This window comes from Trichosurus vulpecula (assembly GCF_011100635.1).
Source record: "Trichosurus vulpecula isolate mTriVul1 chromosome X unlocalized genomic scaffold, mTriVul1.pri SUPER_X_unloc_1, whole genome shotgun sequence".
NCBI classification, from domain to species: domain Eukaryota; kingdom Metazoa; phylum Chordata; class Mammalia; order Diprotodontia; family Phalangeridae; genus Trichosurus; species Trichosurus vulpecula.
The window spans coordinates 9,443,775-9,469,404 of NW_023494377.1; the positions used below are offsets into that span (position 1 = coordinate 9,443,775).

A 25,630-nucleotide genomic window follows, 5' to 3' on the forward strand; every position below is an offset into this window, starting at 1 on the left:
TAAGCACCTTCTCCTCTCATTAGGCAGGGGCTGATGGGGGAGGTCGGCCCTAGAGAGAGGGCTCACCCCAGCTAGGGCACTGCAGTCTAGGTTCTCTAACCTGAAGAAGATGGTTTTGGCCAAGGGCTCCTCCTGGAAAACTTCCCGGGGGCTACTTGGCTTTGGGTGGGGGAAGAAGGGACAAGCACGGCATGGGGCAGGGGTGCGCGGGGCGGCTCTCCCTAGACGTGCCGACTAAGGCGGGGCCTGGGTTGCCCCCCCCCCACATACACACATGCACCCAAGACCATTATTTGGGCAAGACTCGCTCTTTTTTGGGGTCTCTCGGTTTCTCAAATGGGGGGGGGCTGCACGTGGCGATCCCAAAGTCCTGGCTCTCTCTTCTTGTCCTTAGCTGGGCGCCCTTGGCCAAGTCCCTTCCCTTTCTGGGCTCCAGTCTCCTCCTCCCTAATATGATTTACGCGAGCGTGTAGGGGGGTGGGGGTAGATTGTCCTTGGCGACTCTTCCCTCCTACGGAGCTCGGCCACTATCCCCAGTCCCGCGCCCCATGGATTCTCCTCCGCTTCCAGAAACCTATTGACCCCGCCATCCCGGGAAAAGAGAAAGCGGAAGTAGGCGGGGCCCTCTTCCTGAGCCCTAGCCAATGGGAAAACGAGAGCGTCAGGGAGGGCGGTGGCGACGCGATCCCTCATGATGTCACTGGCTCTGACCAATGAAGAGACGCGCTCTGAGAGCGCGCGGATATTGGGCCCAGTCGGTTCTGACTCCCAGGAGCAGGAGGGACAATGGCTGAGCGTTGGATAGGGTTCAGCGACAGCGATCAGAAAGCGGCGCAAGCCGGGAAGAGACGATGTAAGGAAGAGTGGGAGAACGAGGATGAGGATGAAGACGAGGACGAGAGGGACGCCCAGTTCTCCCTGGAGGCTCTGAGAATGCTGGACAGATTAAAGGTGCGGGCGGAAGGGGCGGGACCTAGCCGCGGTCATGGGTTACGCCGGGGATCGGAGAAGGACCCGGGTCACCCGAGGGTCTCCTGTAGGAGAGGTGAGGGAAGGGCGGCGGGTAGTGCGTGAGTTGACTTTGAATCGCGCGCCCTCCTGGACCTCCCGACTCTGGGCCTTCCCTCGATTCTCCCTCCTTACTTCTCCATTGAAGTCACTTGCTTCCTGCAGAAGTTGTGCAGGAAGGTCCCCTGGCCAAGGCCCCTCCCCTGGGGCTGGCCCCAGATTGTGCTCCTCCTCCCCCCCCCCCCAACTCGCCGCAGTAGTTCCACACTACAGTGTATGGTGGGAAAGGGGTGCTCTGCACCTTATTTTTGCATTCTCTTATCAGGATGGAGGGGTGCCTGGCCTAAGGATTTTTATCCCTTGCTGGCCCAAGGACTCTAGATCCCCACGATCCATGCTTCTGACAACTCTCTCCATGTCTGGTACACTCCCTACACTTTACTATCCGTAGCTCCCAAAGACACTTGGACCTGATTAGTCTTCCTGGCATTCCTTTCCCATGCCCCTTTTTCATATAAGCCCCAGCACCATCCTCACTCTCTGGCAGGTTCCATGAGGACCCTTTCCCACTTTTGCTAAAGAGTTAACAATAAATTTATTGCCACTTGAGTGTGTGGATTTATTCCAGGCAGCTCTGCCTTGGCATTCTTGTGGTCCCAGCATCCCAAAACCTCATCAATTGCATTGCTCAGTAAGCTCCAGGGGCTCCCTAGTGCCTCAGCAACCAGATAGAAAGTAACTTTTAACTCAGCCTTCAAGACACTGCACACTGACCACAAAAACACCTCTGCAGCCTCATCTCCCCCTGGTTCCCTTCACATACCCTGTACTGCATTGAAACTGGACCACTTGGCCTCACCCAGATATATGTGTGCTTGTCTGGCTCCTTTCCTTTGCTTATACTGTTCTTCCAGCCCCCCCCCCCCCCCCAGTAAGTCACACTTTTGTGTGAGTTTTGGGGTTTATGATACATGGGGAACATCTAAGTATCCTTCTAAGGCCCTTTCCAGGAAGCCTTCTCTGCTCACTGTAGTCAGAAATGACCTCTAATTCCCCTAAACCTTTTTTCTTTCTATCATGTTGGGCCTTCTGTTAGAGTCACACATTTATTTTATTTGCCTTATGGTCAGGGATTGTTTCTAATTTTATCTTTTTATCCCTTGCTATATCTAATGTTATGCCATGTAGGTAATAGCAAATGAGTGTGAAATGAATGAGGTCAATTTCGGTTAAACATAAGTCTTTTAAATAACCAGCCTCATTTGATAGTCCATCACTGAAAGACTTGGTCATGTAGAACCTGGATGACTGAATTTTAGAGATGCTGTAGATGGACTTCTGAAGAGGAAGAAGCTGGCCCATGTGGCCTCTTAAGATGTCTTCCAGGCTGTAATATTCTAAATGTATCTGATTTTTTTTTCCCCACAGGATATAGACTGCCCCTTCCTTGATGGTCTGTATATTAGTGGACCGAGGACAATAAAACAGTTCCTGTGTGTGCCCTCAATTTACCGTTTGCTTATTCTGGAATGGTTATTTACAAGGTAATGCCCCTGCCTCCTTATCTTCTGTCTTGAGCAACTTTCTTCCTCCTCGTACAGAGAAGGTGCTAATCACATTTTAAAGCAGCTGTCATCAATGAGGGCTCCATCCTTTGGGATCCAGATCATCCTAAAAGCAATCAGTTCAAAAACCAATTGGTCCAGAGCCAGGCACAGAAGGAATCATTAAATCAACAAGTATTTGTTAAGTGCCAAGCACCCTATTAAGCATTGAAGTTAGAAAGAAAAAAAATGGCAACAGTTCCTGTTCACAAGGGGATAAAATTCCATTGGAGGAGAAAACGTGTGTGTATATCTTTACATATGTGTGTGTATGTATATGTATATACCTTCTCAGAAAGAAAAGGTAGTTGGGAGAACACCAAGAGTTGGGGGTATCAGGAAATGAAAGGCTTCATGTAGAATGTGGTTTGAGTTGAGTCTTAAGTAAAAGAAGATGGGAGTACATTCTAGGCATGAGGTGTGGAGTGCAAAGGTGTGTAGATAGGGATTATGTGTATGGAACAGTGAGAAGGCCAGTTAGACTAGAACACAGAGTGTGGGAAGGGGAATAATAAATATGTAATGAGATTAGTGAGATCAGTTGGGGCCAGGAGTTTCAGTTTGACCTTGGAAGCAGTAGAGAGCCATTGCAGTTTGTTGGAAAGCGGCCTGATCGTTTTAAAAGCTGTGGGGAGGGTTTATTGGAGAGAGGAGAGACTGGAGAGAGGAGAGACTTGAGGGAGACCAGCATGGAGGCCATTGCAGTACTCCAGGCACAAGATGATGAGGGTCTAAACCTCTGTGAAGGGATGGACAAAACAATTCACCGGTGACAATAACTCCTTATTCTATAGACTTCGGTTTAAGGTTTACAAAATGGTTTTCTTACAGCCATTCTGTAGGGTAGGCGGTAGAAGTATCGTGCCCGTTTTACAGATGAGGAACCAGATGCTCTGCGAAGGATAACTGACTTATCCATGGTCACTCAGCTAGTAAGTGCAGCGGAATCAAACCGGGGTTTCTTGAATCTGTCTACATCACTCTTTCTGTCTTACCATACTATCTTTGTATAAACCCCACACTGGCCAAGAACCTGCAAACAGATTTTCCCTTCCCCATTATGCAACTGAAACTGGGCAAAGTCTTTGGGTGTTCAATTTGGCTCCTGGTTGTATTTATGAGTAATTTGAAGAATCCTTAGAATTCTGGAATGGCAGAACTGGAAGTGGAAGGGTCCTTAAGAGATAAGCTTAGAGTTCCAGGAGTGGGCAACCTGTGTGGCCCTCTAGGTCCTCAAGTGCATCCCTTTGACAGGATCCAAACTTCCCACAGGATTTGTTCTGTGAAGTTTGGATTCGGTTAAAGGGCTGCACTTGAGGACCTAGAGGGGATTTGTTCTGTGATGTTGGGATTCAGTCAGAGGGCCACACTTGAACCTAGAGGGCCACATGTGGCCTCAAGGCCCCAGGTTCCCCAACCCTGACTTAGACCATCCACCCTCATTTTGCAGCTGGCAACACTAAGAGGGAGTGATGTCCAGGCTCACGCAGAGATACCACTGGAACCTGGCTTTCCAGTCTCTCAGTTCAATGTCCTTTGGGTAGTCTAGGCATACCAGGTCCCAAAGGACTTTGCATCCAAGCCATTACTCCTGGAAACAAAATCTGGTATTGGTATTGCACGGGCCTGGTGACACCATTAATTTTTATAATGAAATAGCAGTAGAGAGAAGGGTACGAGGCTCCCCAGTAGCAAAACCAGCCTTGATGGGCCAGGTAGCCTCTCCAAAGAGGCCTCTCTGATATAGCAAGCCCCGTGCTTATCTATTCCTTAGCAGTAACTTGCACAGATGTTCCCTTTCTTGGTTTCTGAATCCTAAAGATAAGGCTTCCAAGATCTCACGTGTGATCGCATTCAGCGTAGAACAGTTTGCTCTACAGAACCAGATTTCCCTGTGAGGCTCATTAGCTCACTTCTGTGGGAGGCGTGGGGCTAACGAAGCCAAGGTCCTGGGCTCTGCCTTTGTGGGACAGTTCACTTTGTTGCTTGTACCTATCTTTCTCATAAATTCATGCTGTTGTTTCCACATGAGCCTGGGCAGGATATAGGGAGAGCAGTAGCGATCCCTCCCTACTCACTGACAACACCCCAAAGTGAGTGACACTCCCTTCCTCCATGATGCATGTGTCTATGTGCCACTGTCTTGTCTTCAAAAAGCTTGGGAATGCCGCTTGGTGCATCACCACTGGTCAGGTGCCTTAACTTAACAACAGAACGTCCTGGGACAATTGGCAACATGATTGAAGATATGGGCAGATGCTGGTAATTATGTCTCGGCATAAAGTACTGACACATGAAAACAGCCCCAGCCCACTGGGGCTCTGAGGAAGTGGAGGTGGAGACTCATTAGGGAGTTGGGAAGGTGGAGGTGTTACGGAAGGAACTAGCCCAAGGGAGGAGAGCCTTGAAGCCTTCTGACAGGAAGGAAGTGAGAGATTAGGGCGGACACTTGGGGTTTGGTTTGGTTTTTTTAGGGAGAAGAACTTCCAGGTAAGAGGACTAGTAGATTTGCCTAACCCAGGCTGAAAATAGTATGTGTAGCAGGAAAAAATGTCTGCTGACCAGAAATCTGAAGCCTTGGCAAAATTTCAGAACTCCAAAATGCCTCCTTCTAATCCTGTTTAAAAAAAAAAATTTGCCAGCTTTTTCTGCTCTGGATTGCGCTGGTCTCTATAATACACGTTAAAGGAAACTAAATCAGGCCTTTGCTCTATTGGGTTGATGTTCTCTGGGAAGATACCTGATGGGTGACCACTTATCAGGGTGTTCTAGCCGGGATTCCTTTGGATTTGGTTGGACTAGGTGGCTACAGATTTCTCTGCCAGCTCTCAGCTTCTGGGAAACGGGGCAAAAATTGACCAGCATGAGGAGGTGGCCAAGTGGCGGGGTTGCCCACAGTGGAAATGGTGTGGCTCTGTCAGAACCAGGCTTTAATCATCCAAATGTAGGAAGTGGGATGTTTTTATAAGCAAACCAATCATACAGAACCCAGGAATATCTAAGGGCATTTGGTAATACATTTTGTTCTACACAAAATGATACAAAATAAAGTACTACATGTTGATTGAACTTTCCAAAATTTCAGGGTTTTAAAAGCCTTTCTCCCCCCAGCTTCAGAATTTTTATTGCCTGCCTGGTACAATTCCACCTGGGAACCCTTCCTCAGTTAGGCAGGTGGTTGGGGGACCTTCTAGAAGGGCAGCAGGCCTTGCCACGGAAGCAGAAGCTCCTGGTCAGGAATCCCTGTTTTGTACAAGCAAGGGCCATATGGATTTCCTTCGCTCCTTGAGAGCCTTGCTCTCTTTTGGAAGACTTTGGCTGTTGTTGATTGATTCTTTTCTTGGTTCCTTGGCCATCCAATAAAGTAAACTTTGATTAACTAGTTCTCCAAATAAGGTCATTTGGGTTTTTGTTTGGGGGTGTTGGAATGATTTGTTTGTTTTTAAAGAACTTTAAAGATAGCAAGCCTATGTGTATTCTCCATTATGTTTGTGCCTTTTAATTGGGAATGTTTCCGTAGCAACCAAGACTAGGCATAAGTGTGCACAGCTGTTGAACAAAGCAGTGTTCATAACATTTTAAATGACACAGGCTGCCTCCCCCCCCCAGTTTGTGGATAATGATGGGATTAATAAGTAACAGGTTGTATAATTGAGGTGCAGAAAATGAATATTTAATTACCTGTCTTAGTCCTCAGGACCCTTGTGTCCAGGGTTGGGGCTTTTTGTGTCTGAGGCCCAGAGTGGCTTTAGCACATGTGGCTTCAGCTGTGGAATTTGGTCACTTTGGCCTTTCCAAAAGCTACCTTGCAGTGCTGGGGAAGCATTGGGGTTTTGTTTGGAACAATTTCTGAGCAGGGGGTTCGAAAGGGATTTGGTTAATTCCCTTTTCCTCTTTGAGCCCCAGTTTCGATCTGTTTAAAAAGGAGAGTGGAACACCAGGGATATTTGGTATTATTCATGAAAAAGGGTTTAAGTGTTGAATAATTGCATTTAGTCCCGTGTTCCGCCACCTCCATCCCCCGCACTGAAAGACTAAAGCTCTTACTGTGCATGTGTTCATGTCCAGAAACACAGCTGTGCACAATTGATTGAATCTTGGCATTCTGAGCGTAAGGAAAGCCAAGAAGCAAAAGACTTAAGCTGGCTCCTTGCTTATGCTAATGCCTCGTTTTAAGGACACCCAGCAATAAGTTGATGTCAGTTACACACCAGGGTGAGGGGATCCATCTATTACAAATGGAGCACCAAGCAGTTGTCCTTGGGGGTGGGTGCCTGATGTGCCCCTTGCTCAAATTGCAAAGGTCTGAGTTTGCAAATATAGATGATCCCCACCTTGAAGATGCCATGGGTTACAAGAGGGGAAAAGCAGACCGAATATGCACTGGCTAGTTTGAGTAAGTAGGGGAGATGTGACAGATGGGCAGATGTTTATCAGGCAATGTGAAACCCTCGAATTGGCAAAAAAAGTAGGGACTATTTGTACTTGGGCAGCTGATTGGTTCTTGGTGGCTCCTTGGCCACCAAGTAACTAGTGGTGCCTTGGTTACATGACCTTAAAGTTCATACAACCAAGCAGGTTCTCTACCAGATTGGCACGTTTTTCCCTGGGTCATGTTCTCATAAAGATATAATATTATTTTCATAACTGATATTTACATATGCTTCAAGTATTAGAGAGCACTTTAAATTCCTTCTCATGTAGTCCTTACAGCAACCCCAAGAGGCTGTAAGTACTATTGGGGGTGGTATCCCCTGTTTATAGATGAGGTCCCAGCCAGAGAGGAGGCGTCCAAGGTGAGATTGGAACTTCTGAACTTTTCTGACATTCTCTCATTCTTGCTACCACGTCATGCTGCCAAAGCACCAAGTTATTATTTACTATTATAAATAGCGTCTTGATAGAATACTTGATAGATTCATGAAAGTAATAGGTATTTGGAGCAAAATTTGAGTAAAGATAACTGTCTAGGTCCAATGAATAAAAATGGCTTTCCAGTGTCTAGCATTTTACAGTTTAGAAAACGTTTTTATGTCCGTTATTTCATTTGATCAACAATCACATGAGGTAAGTGAAAAAGAGATTCTCCCCATTTGAAAGATGAGAAAACTGAGTTTCGGAGAGCTTACAGGATGATACTAGTAGTAAGTGAGAGCTTGGATACCAGTCTGCATCCCCTAAATTCGAATCCAGGGTTATTTTCATTGTACCAAAATTCCTTTTGCCAATGTTGTTATAATGCCTCTATGCACAATAAAGACAGTGTGGCCTGTGGTAGTGCACTTGTAAAATCAGGAATATGGGTTCAAATCTGACACATTATCTGGGGGACACGAGGCTAGGCAATTAATATCTGTGTATCTCAGGTAACCCTTTAGGATTTATCTCCTAAATCTTAGACAGGTAGAGGTCTCATCCTTTAGGATAGGCTGACCCTAACTGGGCAGCTAGGTGGTACAGTGAATAGAGCACTGCGCTTGGAATCAGGAAGACTCATCTTCCTGAGTTATGGCCTCAGATACTCACTAGCTGTGTGACCTTGGGCAAGTCACTTCATCCTGTATGCCTCAGTTTCCTCATCTGTGAAATGAGCTGGAGAAGGAAAAGGCAAACCACTCCCGTATCTTTGCTAAGAAAACCCCAAATGGGATCCTGGAGAGTCGGACACAACTGAAACAACTGAACAACAGCTGGTGACAAAAACCATAAAACTATGAGGAACAAGGAACAAAATCTTATCCAGATGCCCCAGCCTTTAATGAGGCAAGGGAAAAATAAGCAAATAGGATGCCTGGCAGGCCCTGATACTGCCATCTGTGGCCCTTTCTCTTCAACTACATAGCTTGCTTTCTATTCAAAAATCTCTTGATTTTCTATATATCTTAGAGATAGAAAATGAAGCCAGACTAGAAAGGGACTGTGAAACCCATTGTTCCTTCCAGGATAGAGCATCTTGTCAACTCACAGTTTGTTCTTTCCCTTTAGGCTGTATCCTTCCTTTGGGGATTCATTTGCAACTGTGCCGGACTCTGGGGCTAAAGAGAAAATAAAAGGTATAACTTTATTTTGTCAGGGGCTTCATTTGATATTATAGCCTGGAAAACTCCGAACTTAGCCAAAGCCTGCTTAACAAGCAGACTTATTTAATTGCTCCTCCTGGTAGCTGTACTTTATTTCCATCGGAGGAGCTCAAAAGTCTGTGAATGTTTATACAGCTTCTTAGAATTAGGCCTCGCATGAGAGGCTTGGAAAGGAGGATATGCCAAAGCAGAGAATCCAAGAGGCAGACAAAGCTCACCTTCTTGGCTAGGCCGGAGTTAGAGGCTCGGGGAGACTTTTTTTCTCGGTGCGGGTAGGTGAGAGTCAATCATTATTTGTCTCTTCCTGAGTGCAGTCTGTGTGGGTGTATGGCAAATATGTACACTTGGGTCTGCATACAGATGTTACATGTGGTGTTCCTGAGAACCAGCACTGGAGTCAAGGTCTCACAGAGATTTCTCTATAACCTCCTGTTTGCGTTCAGTTTTTGGCAGAAATTGTTCTTAACCCAGTTATGAACTTTAGGAAAATTTGAGCAAAGTCTCAGCCCCTTAAGACAGTGAATAACTTTTCCATTTCAAAATGGATTGGAGACTTCAGGCCGCATCTGAAACCAGATGGAGTTTCAGAAGGAAAATTGTGTGTTGCCCCAAGTTTGGCCTTGGTCAGCACTGTGGCTAATGAAGCAGATTGGGGCGCTTACCCAGTCTCCTTGGGTTAACCCTCTTCAGAGGCAGGACCATGACAGAGCTGATGGTTAGAAAAGCAGCATCCCTGGCTGAGGTGACCAAAAAGAGGGGATCACCCATGCCCAGCTCTCTTTGTGCATGTGCCTAGTGTATGGACACAGAATTGGCTGGCATCTAAATGATTATTTAAGAGGGGAAGAACGTGAATTAGTTGTTCTTTTCCACAAAAGTCATCTCAATTTGCCCTTGTGTCTGTAAATCAAACCACAGAGCCTTAACCAGAAGGGCCCTAAAAAAGTCATCAGATCCAACCCCTCCCCATGTTACAGAGGCAGGAATTGAAGGTTAGAGAGAGGAATTAGGGGCCTTGGTTTGGTGCCTAAAATCCCCTGCTCCCTAGAGGTCAGTGTGGCAGTGAGCCTGGCCCTTATCAGTCTCTCTGATTTCCAATTTCTTTGCTCAGCAACAAGGAAACTCTTTCCTCCTCCTTTGTTCTCTTCTCCATTTTAAAGAAAATTCAGAAAAGTAGGGCTCTTTTCAGCAAGTTTAAAAATCTGGGACCATAACAGCTGATCCCTACTTTGCCTCCCGTTGCCCAAAGTAGACATCCCTCATAGAGCCGTCAGGGTTGTGCACGTCCCCTATTGACATTGAATCTCTTGTCATTGGGTTTGGCAGTTGGTAAGCACCACGGAAGTGCTGGTGATTCTTCTTCTTCTTTTTGTTAGGTAGGCACTCTCCTGTTCCTCTCTCCCCCCACACCGCCATGACCAGTTGCACAGATAAGTGTTCGTAACCATAGTCCTAAATGCCCCAAGACTGGGGATAGCCTGACTGATTGTCTCCAGGTAACATGTGCCCATCTCAGGCTGGATTTAATTCCCCTCCCCCCATTCTTCTTTTTCCCCATTGATGACTCACTTTGACATTAAGGTTTGTATGATGCACATGGGCCCTGGCATTTAGCCCCATCCCTGGCGCCCTACCACCCAGCCCCTGGAGAAGGCTTCATTTCTTTCCAGATCTTGAACCTGTAAATCTTCTGAACTCACGCAGACAGGCATCCTGTCTTTACTTGGCATCACTGAATGTTTGTCCCCTAAGGAATCTTAGATTCAGAGCTGGGAGAGCCCTCAGAAACCAGCTGATCCAAATGTCTCATTTTATGTGTGAGGCCCAAAATGGGGAAGTGACTTGTCCAAGGTCCTACAGGTAGTATCAGAGTATCAGTTTTCTCTTGTTCGTGCTTTTCCCTGGAGCTACCTGAGCAACAACTTGACTGTCAGCTCTAATTCTGCTTCTGCTCACTCCCTCTCTGCCATCACAAATGGGAAACTGCTTCCCATGCAGTGAACACAGCTGGGATTCTGTATGAAGAGACAGGCCATGAGAATGGCAGTGGGAAAGGTGTTGGTCATCCACTTCCTAACTAAGGTGGGGGATATTTGACATCGTGGAGATGGCACTGAACTGTCTTCTCTTCCAAGTTCATGTTTGTAATAACCCCAGTCCTTATCATCTTGACAGAGATGACTAGACTTGGCCATGAACTGATGTTGTGTGGGCCAGATGATCAGGATCTCATTAAGGTAAGAGAGGGGACTCCTTCCTTTCCTTCCTTCCTAAAAAGCCCATTTCTCTGAGGTTAGAGGGGAGAATGTTGTTCCCCCAAAGGGGGATCAGTGAAGGCTTGGTGGAGGAGGTGGCCTGGGATTTGACCTTTACAGCATGATTTGAGAGGCCCTTGCAGTGGTGTGGGTGAGTGGGAGGTGAAACTGCTGGCTTGTTCTAAGGGGTGGTAATGGCAGTGGGGACATAGAAGAGGGGACAGGGGTTGGGGTTATGCCAGATGTAGGCCCACAGGAGCTGGTAACTGGGTAGGAAAGAATATAAAGAAGGAAGATGCCACTGTCCCACCCATATCCTACGTATGGAATCTTTCTAAACAGGAGAGGGTCTGTCTGTTACCATAAGTCAAGGCCAGAGAAAATGCCAAAGTCAGGAAGGAGGAGTCTAGTAGTGATGTCTATACAGGTAAGAGATCTCAAAATGTGGAGGGTAGGGCCCTCTGGCCACAGAATCCATCAAACTAAAATGGAAAGAGCCTGCCGTAGGTGCCATGCCATAAAATGTGCACCTGCTAGGAGTCCCTGCTCAGGAGCCCATCTCTAGCCTAGAGGCTGAAGGCTTCCTATGGGGGGCCACCCTGCCCTCTGAAGGCTGCCCATCCCTGAGAACATTCACTGACATGTCAAGGCTCAATTGTGCCTCTTTCCAGCTAGTCCCCATCACTCCCCACTGGGGCCAAGTGGAACCAATGGAATCCTTCTTTTACATTATAGCCCTTCAGATACGTGAAGATGGCCATGGTTCTCATGCACTCTCTGCCCTCCATTGGGGCTTCATGGGGCACGGATATCAGTGTGGAGAGCACCTTTGTGCCTTCCAGCTGTGCCTCTAAATGCAGCCCGTCTGCAATCATTACTCGCATTTTTGACACCTTAAGGTTTGCAAAGTGCTTTACATCTGTTAGCTCATTTATTCCTCCTGACAGCCAGTTATCATTATTCCTACGATATACAGATGGGGAAACTAAGGCCCAGGGAAGTTAAGTGACTTGCGCAAGGACACATAGCCAGTACACGTGTGAGGTAGGATTTTCACTTGAGTCTGACTCCAGGTCTGCTACTATCCACTGAGGCCCCTAGCTGCCTTTCCAACCTAGCGTTACTTGGTTCCAGCCAATTTTCATCCTATGTCAGTCTACAAATACGACACACACACTGGACTTTGTTGACTACTCACTGATTGAGCTTGTGGTCCACTGACATCCCCAAATCCTTTTCAAACTGCTGCCTGCCCATGTTCTTACCATCCTGTGCATTCTCCATGCATCAGCCCAGTGGCCTGGCCTGTCACAAGCTTTGGGGATCCTGATGTTGTCACTCAATGTCCCCATGCCAGCATTATGGCATCTTCACATTTCCATGAGCACACCATCCCTGCCATCTTTTATCCCTGTCATTGACAGGGATAAATGTTTTGCTCAAGATCACACAGCCAGTAATGGAGCCCAGGCCTTCTCATACCAGCCCAGCACTTCTGCCAATGTACTATGCTGCTTCCTCAGTTTCTCCCAAATTCAATTGCTAGCCTCCCTCACAAGTCAAAGCTTCCCCAGATTACCTATACCATTTTTTTTTCTGACTTAAGTCCACCTTTCCTCTGCTCCTTCTCCCATGACAGTCATAAGGCCTGCCCCTGCATTTTATAGATTGGGAAGCTGGGGTCCCAGGAGAGTGGACAAGAGAGACTGAGAACTTGAGCATTGGTTCTGGTTAGTGAAGTCTTGCTGAAGAGTGGCCATTCCTGAGCCAGGATCTAGCATAAAGGATTGAGTGATGAGCACAGTCACAGGACTGAAGCTTACTACTCAGCCTAAGGCTCCTGAGGGGCCTCCTGCCCAGACTCAGCCCCCATCTGGATATTGTGGGGTGTCTTGCCCCACTAGGCAGCCCAGTAGGCATGTCTGGCTGGGGGTGATGGAGAGTCTGGGGCTTTAATGAACTTGGAGGCAATTGATTTTCATCTCAATCCTAGTTCAGGTGACATTTGACAAGAACAACGTATTCTTTTTTTCACTTTTCTTTTAGCAAGAACACTCTTTTAGTGTCCTCTTGAGTGGAGCTGGTTTAGAGTGAGGGCCTTCTAGAATGGAAGGCTCCTCTTGAGCCTGGAGGTTTGATCATCTGGCCATTTCCTGTGCTTTGTGGCCTGAGTTTGCTTGGGCTTTGAAGGGGTTGATGGCTGTGGGGGTTAAATCTAATGCACGTAAACCCTCCTGAACCTGGGAACAGTCCTGGAAGTGGCCTGAATGCTTTCCTCAAGACTATTGTCCCGGGTGCTAGGCAGATGTCAATTTGGGCACAGGCCAAGTAGGAGAATAGGATCTAAATCCTCCTCTGCATCACAGCATGATGCGCCTTCTAGGTGGGAAGGGCAGAGATGTCACCATTAGAGATTTCACTCACTTGACTTAAGCTTTTGCCCTTCTCAGTCTCTCTTCTAAATGGAAGTATTCCTGGGAAAGATAATACCTTGCTGTGAATTCAGTTCCAGTTATTTTCTCATGTGTGAGACAGGAGGGTACTCTGACAGTATTGGCACTGGGGGAAGGGTAACTGAAAGGGGATAAAAGAGCGGAGAGAGGAACATCTCCAGGTCCATCTTCTTTCTTAGATTGTCTTGAAGAGCAGCTACTCTGGGAGGCTTCCATTTCCCCTCCTGTAAAATGAAGGGGTTGGCCTAGGTGGCCTCTTAAGTGCCTTCTAACTCGAAACAGAAATAGCTCAGGGCCAAGCAAAGATCCCTGGGACCTTCCACCAGTGGCCTTCTTCTAAGCTGACCTGCTCGGGCTCTAGCTCTTCAACGAACTCCAGATTCACCTAACTGCGCTGTTGTCTAGCCCAGAGAGTTCATCGCTAGACATACACCCCAAGGACAGTGCCCTTGCCCCCAATATTTTGAACAGTCCTTTTTTACCTTCCAGCCCCAAATTGGACACAGCGTACACACTCATTGATTAGAGCATGACTTACCAGGTTGTGGTCCATGAATGTAAAGGCTATTATTACTATGCTGGGGAAATGTGTCTGCACCGATGTAAAGTGAAATAAGCTGAAGAATGAGCCAAACAACGTAAATGAAAGAACGGCCACAAACCAATTAAAACCGAATGCTGCTCGGTCAGAGTGAGCGAGCTGGCCCCAAAGAAGAGCTAGGAGAAATGTTGCTTCACTTTGCCATATGTTTTTTAGCTTCTTCTGTTGTTTGTCGTAGAGGATGGCCCTCTGGTAGGAGAAGGAGGAGGGAGATAACATTGGGAAATGTGTCTGATAGAAAAAGAAAATGTATCAATGAAACCTTATTTTAAAAAAAAACCAAGAAGAAGAAATGAGGTCAGTTTGGTGGGACTCATCCAGGCTCTTTGGGATTCCTGTTTACTTTTTTCTAGAAAGGGTTCGTCAACCTTCCCTTCACCTTTTAGAATTATTGCAAGAATCGAACTCAAGCCCATTGGCCTTGTTTTGGAATGGGTCACCCCAAGAGGGAAGGGGTTCTCATTAGACTCTTCAGGCAGATGTTGGATGGCTTTTTGGGGATCCGATAAAAGGGATTTTTAAGGAGGTACCTGTTGGATTAGCTGGGTCTCTATTTGTTTGCCTACACTTGTAAACTTAAAGACCATCCTCCTCAAGCACTTTGGGATTTCCCCCAACAGACCTGTAGGTGAGGTGAGACAGATATCATTGTCTCCCATTTGACAAAAGAAGAAATTGAGGCCCAAATTGCTAATGTGCCTAAGGCTTCACAGAGTTAGTGGCAGAACCAGGCCTAGACCTCTGGTCTTCCAACTCCCCATCCAGAATTCTTTCTAGCACTACAGAGCATAAGGCAGGGAGTTTTGAGGCTAAGAGATGGCAGTGAAAGCTGGGCAACTTTGTGGTCTTATACTTGGTTTTCTTTGTCCAGGGCTCTACTGGTGTGAAGGAACAGCTTTATTTCTTTAATCAGTTACTGGATGTGGTCACAAGTCTGGGTCCTGAATATGTCAGCAGTTTCTTCAGGTAAAAAAGCCAGGGGATGCTCTCCTGGAAGGTCCCTTACTGGAAGGGAGATGGGGAGCGGGGAGAGATCCATTGTATACCCTTGATTTTGGTTCTGTTCACTCAGGCTCACATGTGTCGATTCTCACAGTTGGAAAGGATTATAGAGGTCATACAATAAAATTTCCCACCCAATGCAGGAATCCAAGCCTGACTTCAGAGGGCAGCTCCACTTCTGTCACATCAGGGCCCATAGGTGATCAAAACTACTTGAATGCACTGATATCTACTGAGCAACAATTGTGTGCCTAGCCCTGTGCTATGTGATCTGGGGGAGACAGAATTTTAAGACATGGCCCCTGCTTTCAAAGAGTTAACAGTCTCATCGTTAGAGACAAAGTATGTTCATGCAAAATTATGGGAAGAGAGAAAAAAAGGTAGAGTAGAGGAGAAAATAACGCTGGGCACTCTGGGATTGATTGTTCTGTGAGTGGCCTAGTCAGTGAAGCTCTTGGGGCTTGGAGGAAGGCTCTGTCACTGAGCCAGAATGGTCAGCATGCTTTGGGGACCAATGGGAGGTGGATATGAGAGGCTGGGCAGGAAGGGGGCCAGGTCCCCAAGGGCCTCCAGTGAGCTGTGGTTTTGAATGAAGGCATTTCCTCCATGAGGTCCAGGATTGTCCCTGGCACTCAGGTGAGGTTGAAGCCTGGTATGGGGAAGGGTGTGGCCCACAGTTACCCCACCTTTGACTCTGTGGAACTCCCTGTGATTTATGATGTTTGCAGTGTGGAGGAGAACTTCCACGACTTAGCGAAGGACAATGAGATGCTGCTGAAGAAAGTCTTCGCTTCCCATGCCCACAAGGAGATCCTAGATCCCAAGTTGAAGCCCTTGCCTCCGGATGTACAGTCCTCCCGTGGGACAAAGGAAAACCTGCATAGAATGAATGTACTTGGGGACCGAGAGAGAAAATCCTGTGGACAGAGCCCTCCAGTGACCTGCAGGTTCAGGCTACACTTAATTGTCGGTTTTCTCCGCCTCCTTTTTGGCAAAGCCTTATCCCAAGAGGTGGAGTGGAAAGAATGCTAGACCCTTCCCAGGACATGACTTTTAGACTCCAACTTCACTGAAATTTAAGTCCACCTAAAGTGAACTCCCTTCCCTGTTTCCTTAGCCATCCTCAATTTCTTCCTCCCTCACTACCACCCAGTCTCTACTTTTCATTGTGAAAAGTCTTCCAGAAATAGGCCTTCCTGGTGAGAATATCTGCCCCTAGAAAGAAGGGCAACCCAAGTGGGCAGTACATTGGATCAGGTTTGGGCTTTAGGCCACTGATGTATTCAGATGTGTTTCGAATCCCTGGCAAGTTCCATGAGCTAAGATAGGCTAGGTGAGGGTAAGGATGACCAGGGGAGTTGAAGAGGGCAGAGCATTCCCTTCAGGGTTCCTGATAAAAATCCCACCCAGCTCTTGGGTGACTGACAGACCTGGTACATGCTTGCCACCATTAGTGTGAGCTCCGGCCAAGAAGTCAGAGATAGGCTGGGCCACTCTGCCAAGTGACAAGGCTTGATTTGCCTCTGGACCATCTTTGCCATGTAGACAAGGAGACCCACCATAATGTTGATGGCCGGCATGTTTCATGCATTGGGGTTTACAAAGCACACCCTCCTTTGGTACTTGGAAGTAGGATATGTGCAGATTACTTGCCCTTTCTAGAAGAGGAAGCTGAGGCTGAAATAGCCTAAGGGACCTGCTCAGGGTCATACAGCCAGGCCTGGACCCTCAGTCCCTCTGACTCCAAATGACACACTCTTTTCGCTACACTCCAGCCATGGGGACTGTCCTGCTGGAGCCGCTGCCTGGTCCCCAGCTCGTTTAGGTAGCAATGCCATGTTTCCAGGGCCTAACATGTAGGAAGCGTTTCACACATGCTTGTGGATTGAATGGATGAGCTCGTTCCCCAACATTTGGGGGCCATCTCCCTGGGCCTTGTACCTTAAGGGGCCCTGTAGTGTAGAGAGGTAGGCAGTGACTTTGACAGGGCATAGGGGTTGGGAGAAGTGAGATGGTTCCCCCTTTCCAGAGCTCTAAGCTGCCCCTACCCCCCAGCCCAAGGCTTTCATACACACAGAGCATCTCTCAGCCCCTCCAAGCCCCCCACCTTGACTAGGCAAAGCCCCTCTCTGTAGAACGTCCCGCCCTCAAGGCTTCATGTTGCCTTTTTGGAGACGTAGGACGGACCAAACTGCTCTTGCTGCTCTCCCTCCCCCATCCTCCCACCCCCAACATCACTAATTTTATGAACACTTTCTGTCCCCTGCTTGATGTTCATCTTAACCTGATTTCATTGAGAGACGTTTGGGAATAGCCGGGCATGCAGTCCAATCTGCCCATACTCCCTTCCTGGGGACCCTACTGCCTGCAACCTAGTCCATGGTCCCAAACAGTGATCCTCCACCTAGTCTGGAGAGCCCCTCAGAGAAGTGGGCCCTCCTATCCCACTTCATGTAGCCTCCTTCCCTGGTACACATTTTGCCCCTGGGAAGGAGATCTATTCCCCGTCCTGTCCCAAGGACGTTTACATCCCCTACCCCCCATGGTCTTTGTACATACCATCGCCCTCACCTGAGCCATCTGCCACATCCTCAGCCCCATCTGTTGGTCTGTGGCGAGAGTATGCTTAGGAAGCTGACGCTTGTTTTTCCTCCAAGGCTGCTGGAGGCAAAGAAGACGAAGGTGGAAGAGCTGTCCGAAAAACTGACCAAGCTCGCTGAAATGCTGCAGGCACATGAGGAAGAGGTGAGAGAAGAAGGAGAAGGAGACAGCTGGGGTACTGAATGCTCTGCCAAGTATCCCCCACCCTAGGAATGTGGGATGACAGGGCCGAATTGGGAGAAGATGAGGGACTGTAATAATAGAACTCACACTGCTGGCTCTTTCCTTCTCCAGGTCCATAATCACCAGAGCTGCACCAACAAACTGTTTTTCCTGAATTCCACCAGGCGCCCCGTTCAGGTGTGTAAACTGAGTCTGGGGGAGGTAAAGACATGATCCTGCAGAAGTCAGCACAGGGTCAGGCCTTGCTCTGGCTACCAGAAGGAAAGATCCCTTTCAGAGCTTGGGAGAGAATTCCACTCTCTAAGCATTTCTTAGATGCCTGGGTGCAAGGTACTGGGACCATGAAGACAAACACAGTCAGCCCCTGCCCTCAAGGAGCTTCTGTTCTGCTGAAGGAAATCCAGTACTGGTCTCCTGCCTCAGGAATAAATGGGGTTCATCCAGCCAGTGATACCTATTTCTTGCTGACCGTGTGTTCCTTATCTGGATTCCCTTTCCTATCAGGAAGTAGGTTAGCTGGCCCCCTAGCTTGAGTATCATGGCACTGTCTAGTGTTTGTCTTCCCAGCCCCATGCCTTACACCCAGGTGCTGCATCCATGGGTCCTTTTGTAGCCCCCACAGCACCCAGCCCAACCCCAAGCACCCAGGAAGAGTTCAGTCAGTGCTTGTTGGTTCCACTGGAGCTACAGGAATGAACTCATGCCTATGGGTTGCACAGGGAGAGACTGATTGCACACATGCTGCCCACCGTGTCAGCATGACCCCAGGCAATGGGGAAGCCCCCACAAAGGCACTGGGAAGCTCACAGAATGAAGGCCCTGGTCTCTTGATTGTGGTTTTGCAGTGTTCTCCCTACCGTGGGAAAATCTCCAGCCAAGGTAGTGGCACCTTGGGCTTGACTCTGTCAGATTTCCATCATCTGGTGATTGCTTTTATACACGTTTTTGAGGATGAGCTTCATGAGCACTGTAACCGCCCAGCCCCCAATATCAACCCGTGTGGTCCATCCTTCCAGTCTGTGTATGATACTCTGACACTCTGCAACCAGGTAAGTCCTATGTGACCTCCCTGCCAGCCTATCCCTGATGAGCATTGATCTGAACTGGGACTTATCATTGGGTCCTTTAGAGAGTAACCTCCATGGGGTCAGGATCATGTTCTCAGGGCCAGATGGAAATACAGGTGGTCCCCCTCCACTCCCCATTCATCCAGAGTATGTTCTAAAGCAGAACTTTTCCATTGGGTCCTGTAGAAGTTTGGCAGGGACTCCACACCTTTGACAGAGTTGCATGTTTGTGGGTAATTTGCAGTGGTGTGCTGGTAAATGTTTAAATTGACTCTGAGGAAAAAAATGTATACACAACACTTTTATGTTTAGTCTTCTTTATTAACATTTTCTCCATTGCTTGAGTCTAGACAATCAACAAACAAATGAGCATTTGTTGATTTTGGAGGTGTATGTAAATGCTCACGCTGAAACCTGAACAGCTAGTTTGAACTATCTCCAGCATCCCAGAAGCACAAGGAAGCTTAAGGAGCCTATAGGGACCTTGGGGGGAGGACAATGTGGGGGTGTTGTGATACATTGCAGATATTTGGAGCTTCAGAAGGAATCCACAAGTAAGTAGGAATGCCCTCCTTTGGGCATTCTGGGAGTCATGTGTGGCAGGCTTGGAGTAGAGGAACAGGCCTGTGTGGTGGTGTGCCTAATTATGGGTGATGAGTTGGGATATATGCCAGTGAGTGGTATGGGATGTAGTACAGGGCATTTTTAGGGTTGACCTTCCCAGCATGAAGGACCTTGTTTCTCTGCTTCTTCCATAGGAGCTGAAAGCTATCAATGAAATCATGGATACCTGTGAGAAGGTGGAGAATATAGTGAAGCAGCCACAACGGGAGAAAGCCTACTTGGGTGAAGGCAACTATATGGTGACCTTGGGTATGTACCCTCTGCTCCCCAAACCAGTGACAAACCACACAACACCTATTGGCATCCCCACCTTGGAAAGTGAATTCGAGTCTTCTCCATCATGGGCCATGACCTGACAATCCATCTGGCCTGCCATCCATTTCTTAACAGAAACAGTAATTTAAAAAAAAATGGCTGTCATTTATGTAACACTTTAGAGTTTGCTAAGTACTTTGGCAGTTTTATCTCATTTGAAGGAAAGTGCTTTGAAAATCTTCCAGAGCTCCATAAATGGGAGTGGTTATTGTCATCTTCAGGGGCATTGGGGTGTGGGCTGCCTTATTCATTCAACAAACATGTGGTGGGTCTTGTGCTAGATACAAGCATTCTAAAGGACCCACACCACCATGAAGGAGGGGCCGTTTTACTAGGGTGGGATGGGGGTGAGGCATTGGCCAACATGTTCCCAGATACTTGATATTTTAAGGTGGGTGACATTGGCATTCAGGGAGACACCAAGACAAAGTAAAGACTGGTGAAGGGAGAGAAGTACCTTGTGGTTTTGGGTGGGGTTGGGGGTGGCAGAGTACGAGATGGTATGGAGGGAATCAGGAAAAGCTCGACCCAAGATTTGGCACCTGAGCTGAAACTCAGGAAGAACAAAGGAGTCTGAAAGGCTGAGGTGAAGGGGATGGGAGGAGGAGGACATTCCAAGTGTGGGGGGTGGGGGCAGTCTAAAGGCAGGAGGTGGGCTGTTGAATTCAGAGGACAGCTCATAGCGCAGTTTGACTAGAACATGGAATGTGTGAAGGGGAGCAGTGTGAAATAATCCTGGAAAGATTGGATGGAGAGATTGTACAGAGCGTTAAAGGCCATCTTGTAAGCAAGAGGGAGCCATGGGAGGATGTTGAGCAAAGGAGGGACATGACTAGAACTGTGCCTTAGGAAGATTCTTTTGGCAGCTTGGAGAGGGCAAAGGCTGGAGGCAGGATCTCCCTTGGGCCACTACATCAGTCATCCAGGTGAGAGGCTATCCGAGGCCCAGGGCCCACCATCTAGTAGTACATGGTTACTCCATACTTGTGGGATGAATGAGAGGCCACAAGGGCCTGAATTAGGTGGGGACTTTGGGGACTGGAGAGAAGGGCAGGCAGGTGTACAGGAGAGAAGGTCGGGTTAGGACTGATAGGACTTTGCTTTTTACTGGATCATGGGGGTGGGGAGAAGGAAGAGTCAAAGATTGGGCCAAGGTGGCTGGGGGATGGTGGTGCCCTCAACAGGAGAGGGTGAGCTTGGAGGATGGGTGGGTTTAGGGAGGAAGATGAGGATGCATCCAGAGGTTGAGACGCCAACAGGACCTCCCCAGTGCTGGTGTCCTAGGGGCAGAGTTGGAGGTGGCAGGTTGGAGGGAAGGAGAAGCAGTAGGCCCGAATACGTAGGTTTCAGTCACCTGCATAGAGATAAGTGAACCTGTAGGAGTGGATAAGCTCACCAAGGGAAAGAGTGGGGAGAGAGAAGAGAAGGAGGCTTAGAACACCCCCAGTTTTAGGGAGCACCCCCAGTTAGAGAGCAGGATGAGGACACTGAAGATGACTGAGGGAGTGGCCATGCAGGTAGAGTTTGTAAGTGTGGAGTCATGGAAACCTCAGAGGGGAGGGATTGGGGTGGGTGGGGGTGGGGGGGTGTCAGCTCAGTGGCAGCTGTCACAACAGTTTGCAGGAGGAGGAAGACCTGAGCAATACCCTTCGATTTAAAAAAGGAAAAGGTCCTCAGTGACCTTTAGAGAGAGTGGCTTCAGTACACTGGGGGCTGTGGGAGCAGTCAGTGGGGGCTTAGGAAGCACCAAAGGTCTCTCCCAAATTCAGCAGGTTGGTATCAGAAGAGAGTTTGAACAGGTGTCAGGGTCTATGGCAAAGCTCCTTCTCTTTGGTTGGGGCTGGGCAGCTCTGAGCATGCTTTTAGGCATTGGGGGAAGAGCCCATCTGGGGGCACTTGGGGGGCAGTGATTGAAGGGACAGGTTCCTGATAGAAACGAGAGGAGTTTCCCGAGGATCACATACTCATGCAACTTCTTGTTTTTCTTCTCTCTTCTCCCCACCCCCAGTTGAAAAATTAAAAGAGTTAAAACGGAAATATGAGCTCTTCCAAGGCAGTCCTTGGACACCTGTTGTACGTATGGATGCAAGCTAAGTGTTCGTTCCCTGGTTCCCCAGCTCCTTGGGACTTGGCTGCCGCTGGCATTTGGGAAACTAGGGGGAAGACTTTGGTCGTGAGACAAGTTTCTGTTTGCTTTTTTAAAAACCATTTTTGTTTTTTGTTAATATGAACTTGAGAAGCCTCAACAAGGTTCACACAGAAAAAAGAGGATTTTATAGCAAACCACAAACCTATGTACATGTTACTTTTTAAGAAGCATGTAATAAAATCACCACCTTAGTTTCCAAGTGGTCTTGTGTGTCTTTGTCTTCTTCTGAACTGCCTTCTGTCCTCATGTACATTTTTTAAAAAATGATTACCTTTTTTTCTTTCTTTTCTACTTTTTTTTTGTCAGAGCCCCTTCTTCCTTCCAGTTTAAAAAAGAAAACAACAACCTTATCACAAAGAACCAAACAAATCTACACGTTGATTTGTTATGTCCCAAAGTGTTCTGCATCATGATTTCATCACCTCTCTATCAGGAAGTTTGTGGCCTACTTCATCACCTGTCATTTAGAGTCATGGTTGCTTATTGCATCAGTTGGATTTCTTAAATTTTTCTAAGCTGTTTTGCTTTACAGTATTAGTTGTATAACTTGTTCTCCTTGTTCTGCTCACTTCATTCTTATCTGTTCATATAAGTCTTCCTAAGTTTTTTCTGAGTCTATCACTTTAATAATTTCATTTGGTACAATAATATTCCATTACGTTCATATCTCATGATTCGTTCAGCCATTCCCCAGTTGATGGGCACCACCATTGTTTCAGGTTCTTTGCTACAATGCAAAGAGCTGCTATAAATATATTTTTGCATATAGGTCTTTTCCTTCTTTGATCTCCTTCGGGTACAGGCTTTGTAGTAATATCCCTGGATCGAAGGGTACGCACAGTTAATGACTTTTTGGACATAGTCCTAAAGTGTTTTCCAAAGTAGCCTGAAAGCCCACTCTTGCATCGTTATGGTACCCATCCTTCCACAGGCTTTTGAACAGTAGTAATTTTCCTTTCCCATCATCTTTGCCAGTTAGCACCTTACTATTCCTGGAAGCTATGTCCTTCCTAATGCAGAACAAAATTCCATTTGCTTTTTTGGTTTCTGTGTTGTGTTGCTCATGCATATTGTAGTCCACTCAGCCCCTGAGTCTTTCTGAACAACCTCTGCCTATCCATGCCTCTCCCATCTTTATATTTGTGGTGTTTATTTTTGGTACCCAAGTGCAACGTTTATCTCCATTTTCTTTTATTAGATTCAGCCTAATGATCTAGCCCTTCCAGATTCTTTTGGATCCTGATTGTCATCCAGTGTGTTAACTATGCCTTCCAGCTTTGATGTTACTTACAGATTTGAGGCAGCGAGGCAGTCCAGTAGAGAGAGCTCCAGGCCTGGAGTCAGGAAGACCTGATACAAATGTTAAGCAGTACAGGGGCCAAGCACAGATCCCCAAGATATTCCACTAGAGACTTCTGCCATGTTCACACTGACCCCATTACCAAATCCCTCTTTGAGTCCAGACAGTCAACCCATTCTGAACTGGTCTGATTGTGGTATTGTCTGGTCCACATCTCTCCATTTTTTCCACAAGACTAGATTGAGACACTATAGCAGAAGCTTTGCTAAGAAATCTAGGCAAACTGTAGTCACAGCATTCCCATCATCTCCTAGTTTATGAATCCTTTCAAAATAGGAAATGCGCTTATTCTGGTATGATTTGTTCTGGATGAAACCATATTGACTCTTTGTAGTCACCACTTCTCTTTTTTAAAATAAGTTTATTGATATTTTGTTTCTTACATTACTGTATTTATTTCAAGTATCCCTTCTCCCATTGGAGTGCCATCCATATGATAGTGTTTTTATAGAGAGGCCCCACAGATACATGTATTTCGTTTGGATTAATTAAAGGAAGAAGCTGAATGCTCTTTTACTTCTGTTGGGTATCACTTCCCTGTTAGGAGCAGTTGTGGTAGTAGCAATATCCTAACCCTTCCCCTCATGCAAGGTAGGCTAATTTTTCCTTAAAAGGCATTGAGACCACCCTCTAGTCTTTGTTGTCTCAGAGGACTAAAGGCTCAGACTGTTGATATTATATCCTTGTCACCTGAGTACAAAGTATCCAGGAGGAGCTCTAGGGGGTCTCTGATACTTGGTTGGGTGATCACGATGGACAACTCAGACAAGGAAGCTTAGCCCAGCTGAATCAATTGCAGGTGTCCTCATCACTTATTCTTGTTGAATATCCTCCTGCAATAGTTAGGGAAATCTCTTTTTATTAACTGTTGAATGGCCTATGAGTGTGTCATTTTGTTCCATTGTCTAACCTAAACTATCCCAGGAGACTGGTCCAACCAGACTCAGTCACTTTTGTTTGGTCTTAAGTATTATTCCTCAACTCAATTTTATGGACCTTCAAAGAAAATAATGTATCTCATCCTCCACTTCCACCAAGCCCAGGGCTTAATACATAACAAATTTTCATAATTTAAATGAATTTAGGGTTAGGATCCTGCTTCCCTCCAGCCCCCACCTGTTCAAGGTTGGCTAACTTAACAGGATGTGGAAGATCTTAGCTTCCCAGATACTAGGGTACTGTTTGGGAACCAGGGAGACACATATCTATGAAGATAAAATCAGGCAGATCTTGGCCACTTCAAGGGGTGAAAGCAAAGGAGAATAACAGGCAATTACAGCTATGTGAGTAGTAGCCAGGATAGTAGCCAATTAACAGGAACGTAAGTCTTCCCAGGGAGTTCTGCCTCTAACTCATGTGGCCATTGCCAGGAAGATGGCCTTAGGCTGCTCTCTGAAGTCAGGATCAAAGGTCCTCCCTTGGAAGTGCTTGTAGTCTTTCCCCCTTGGGATTCTCCTACATAGGAGTGCTAACTCAGACTCTATAGAGTAGGGCTTCTTAAACTTTTTCCACTGCCAACCCCTTTTAGAGTTTGGATCCCTTTTCACCTTTCAAGTTGCCTGAGGTCATGCACAATGCAAAGTGTGCATGCTTTGTGTTCAGAACCAAGGCTGCAGTGAAGTTGCATGATGCAACATGGGCAAGCCCTGCCAGAAACATCTCAGATTCATTACGGATTTGATTTTCAATTACTTTTTGGTCATTGTGTGTTCAGAAACCTTTTACTGTTGCCAAATTTTTCGTGATCCCATTTGGGGTTTCGACCCACAGTTTTAGAAGTGCTGCTGTAGAGAAAGGGGGGCATAAATTTCTGGCATACAAGGATGGTGATGTGGGGGCAGTGGCCTCAATTATGACAGTGTATGAATGGGTATCTGCAGGTGTATATTTTCAAGCATCCTTCAGAGGGAGGAGGGCACTTGCAGTTACATAATTCTAAGAAGCAAAGTTGCACCATCTTGGGCACGTCCTAAGAAAAGTCATGGCAACCACAGGCACTATGAGCTGGATAGCGACAGTCATAGTTTGAGTAGCCCTCCCCCCAAGTGAGTCCAGTTATCTGCACTCAGTAGGCACTCAAATGATTGATGGGTCAACATTACAGCTCCTGAATAAATAAAAAAAACTCTGTGTATCTTATGGAAAGTTGGAAATAGTGCATGGAGAGTAGGCTTGCTTGTACAGGCAAAGTGGAAGACAGTAGCTACTCTTACTCGACAGTCCCACTTCATTCATCCTTACTACTCCTCTCTGCCAAATCTCATGCAAAGATGATTTGACCTAGTTTCAAATCCTGCCTTTGACACTTGGCCCAGTGTGTGAGGTTGA

At 47.0% G+C, this 25,630-nt stretch overlaps 1 protein-coding gene across 2 annotated transcripts; it reads left to right on the top strand.

Moving 5' to 3' along the window:
• The first annotated feature begins 691 nt into the window (after nucleotides 1-691).
• On the top strand, nucleotides 692-22,139 carry LOC118833057 (HAUS augmin-like complex subunit 7). 2 transcript variants are annotated; one of them, XM_036740442.1, is made up of 11 exons: nucleotides 692-951; nucleotides 2,437-2,552; nucleotides 8,598-8,665; nucleotides 10,868-10,929; nucleotides 14,873-14,967; nucleotides 15,732-15,950; nucleotides 17,661-17,748; nucleotides 17,899-17,964; nucleotides 18,633-18,836; nucleotides 19,613-19,727; nucleotides 21,802-22,139. In XM_036740442.1, exons 1-11 carry the CDS (start codon nucleotides 787-789, stop codon nucleotides 21,885-21,887), a joined length of 1,284 nt encoding a protein of 427 aa, XP_036596337.1. In that variant the 5' UTR covers nucleotides 692-786; the 3' UTR covers nucleotides 21,888-22,139. The 2 variants fall into 2 exon arrangements, with proteins under 2 accessions (XP_036596337.1, XP_036596338.1); XM_036740443.1 differs by lacking the exon at nucleotides 692-951 and adding an exon at nucleotides 991-1,045 and having other exon boundaries at nucleotides 21,802-22,125.
• Nucleotides 22,140-25,630: the final 3,491 nt, after the last annotated feature.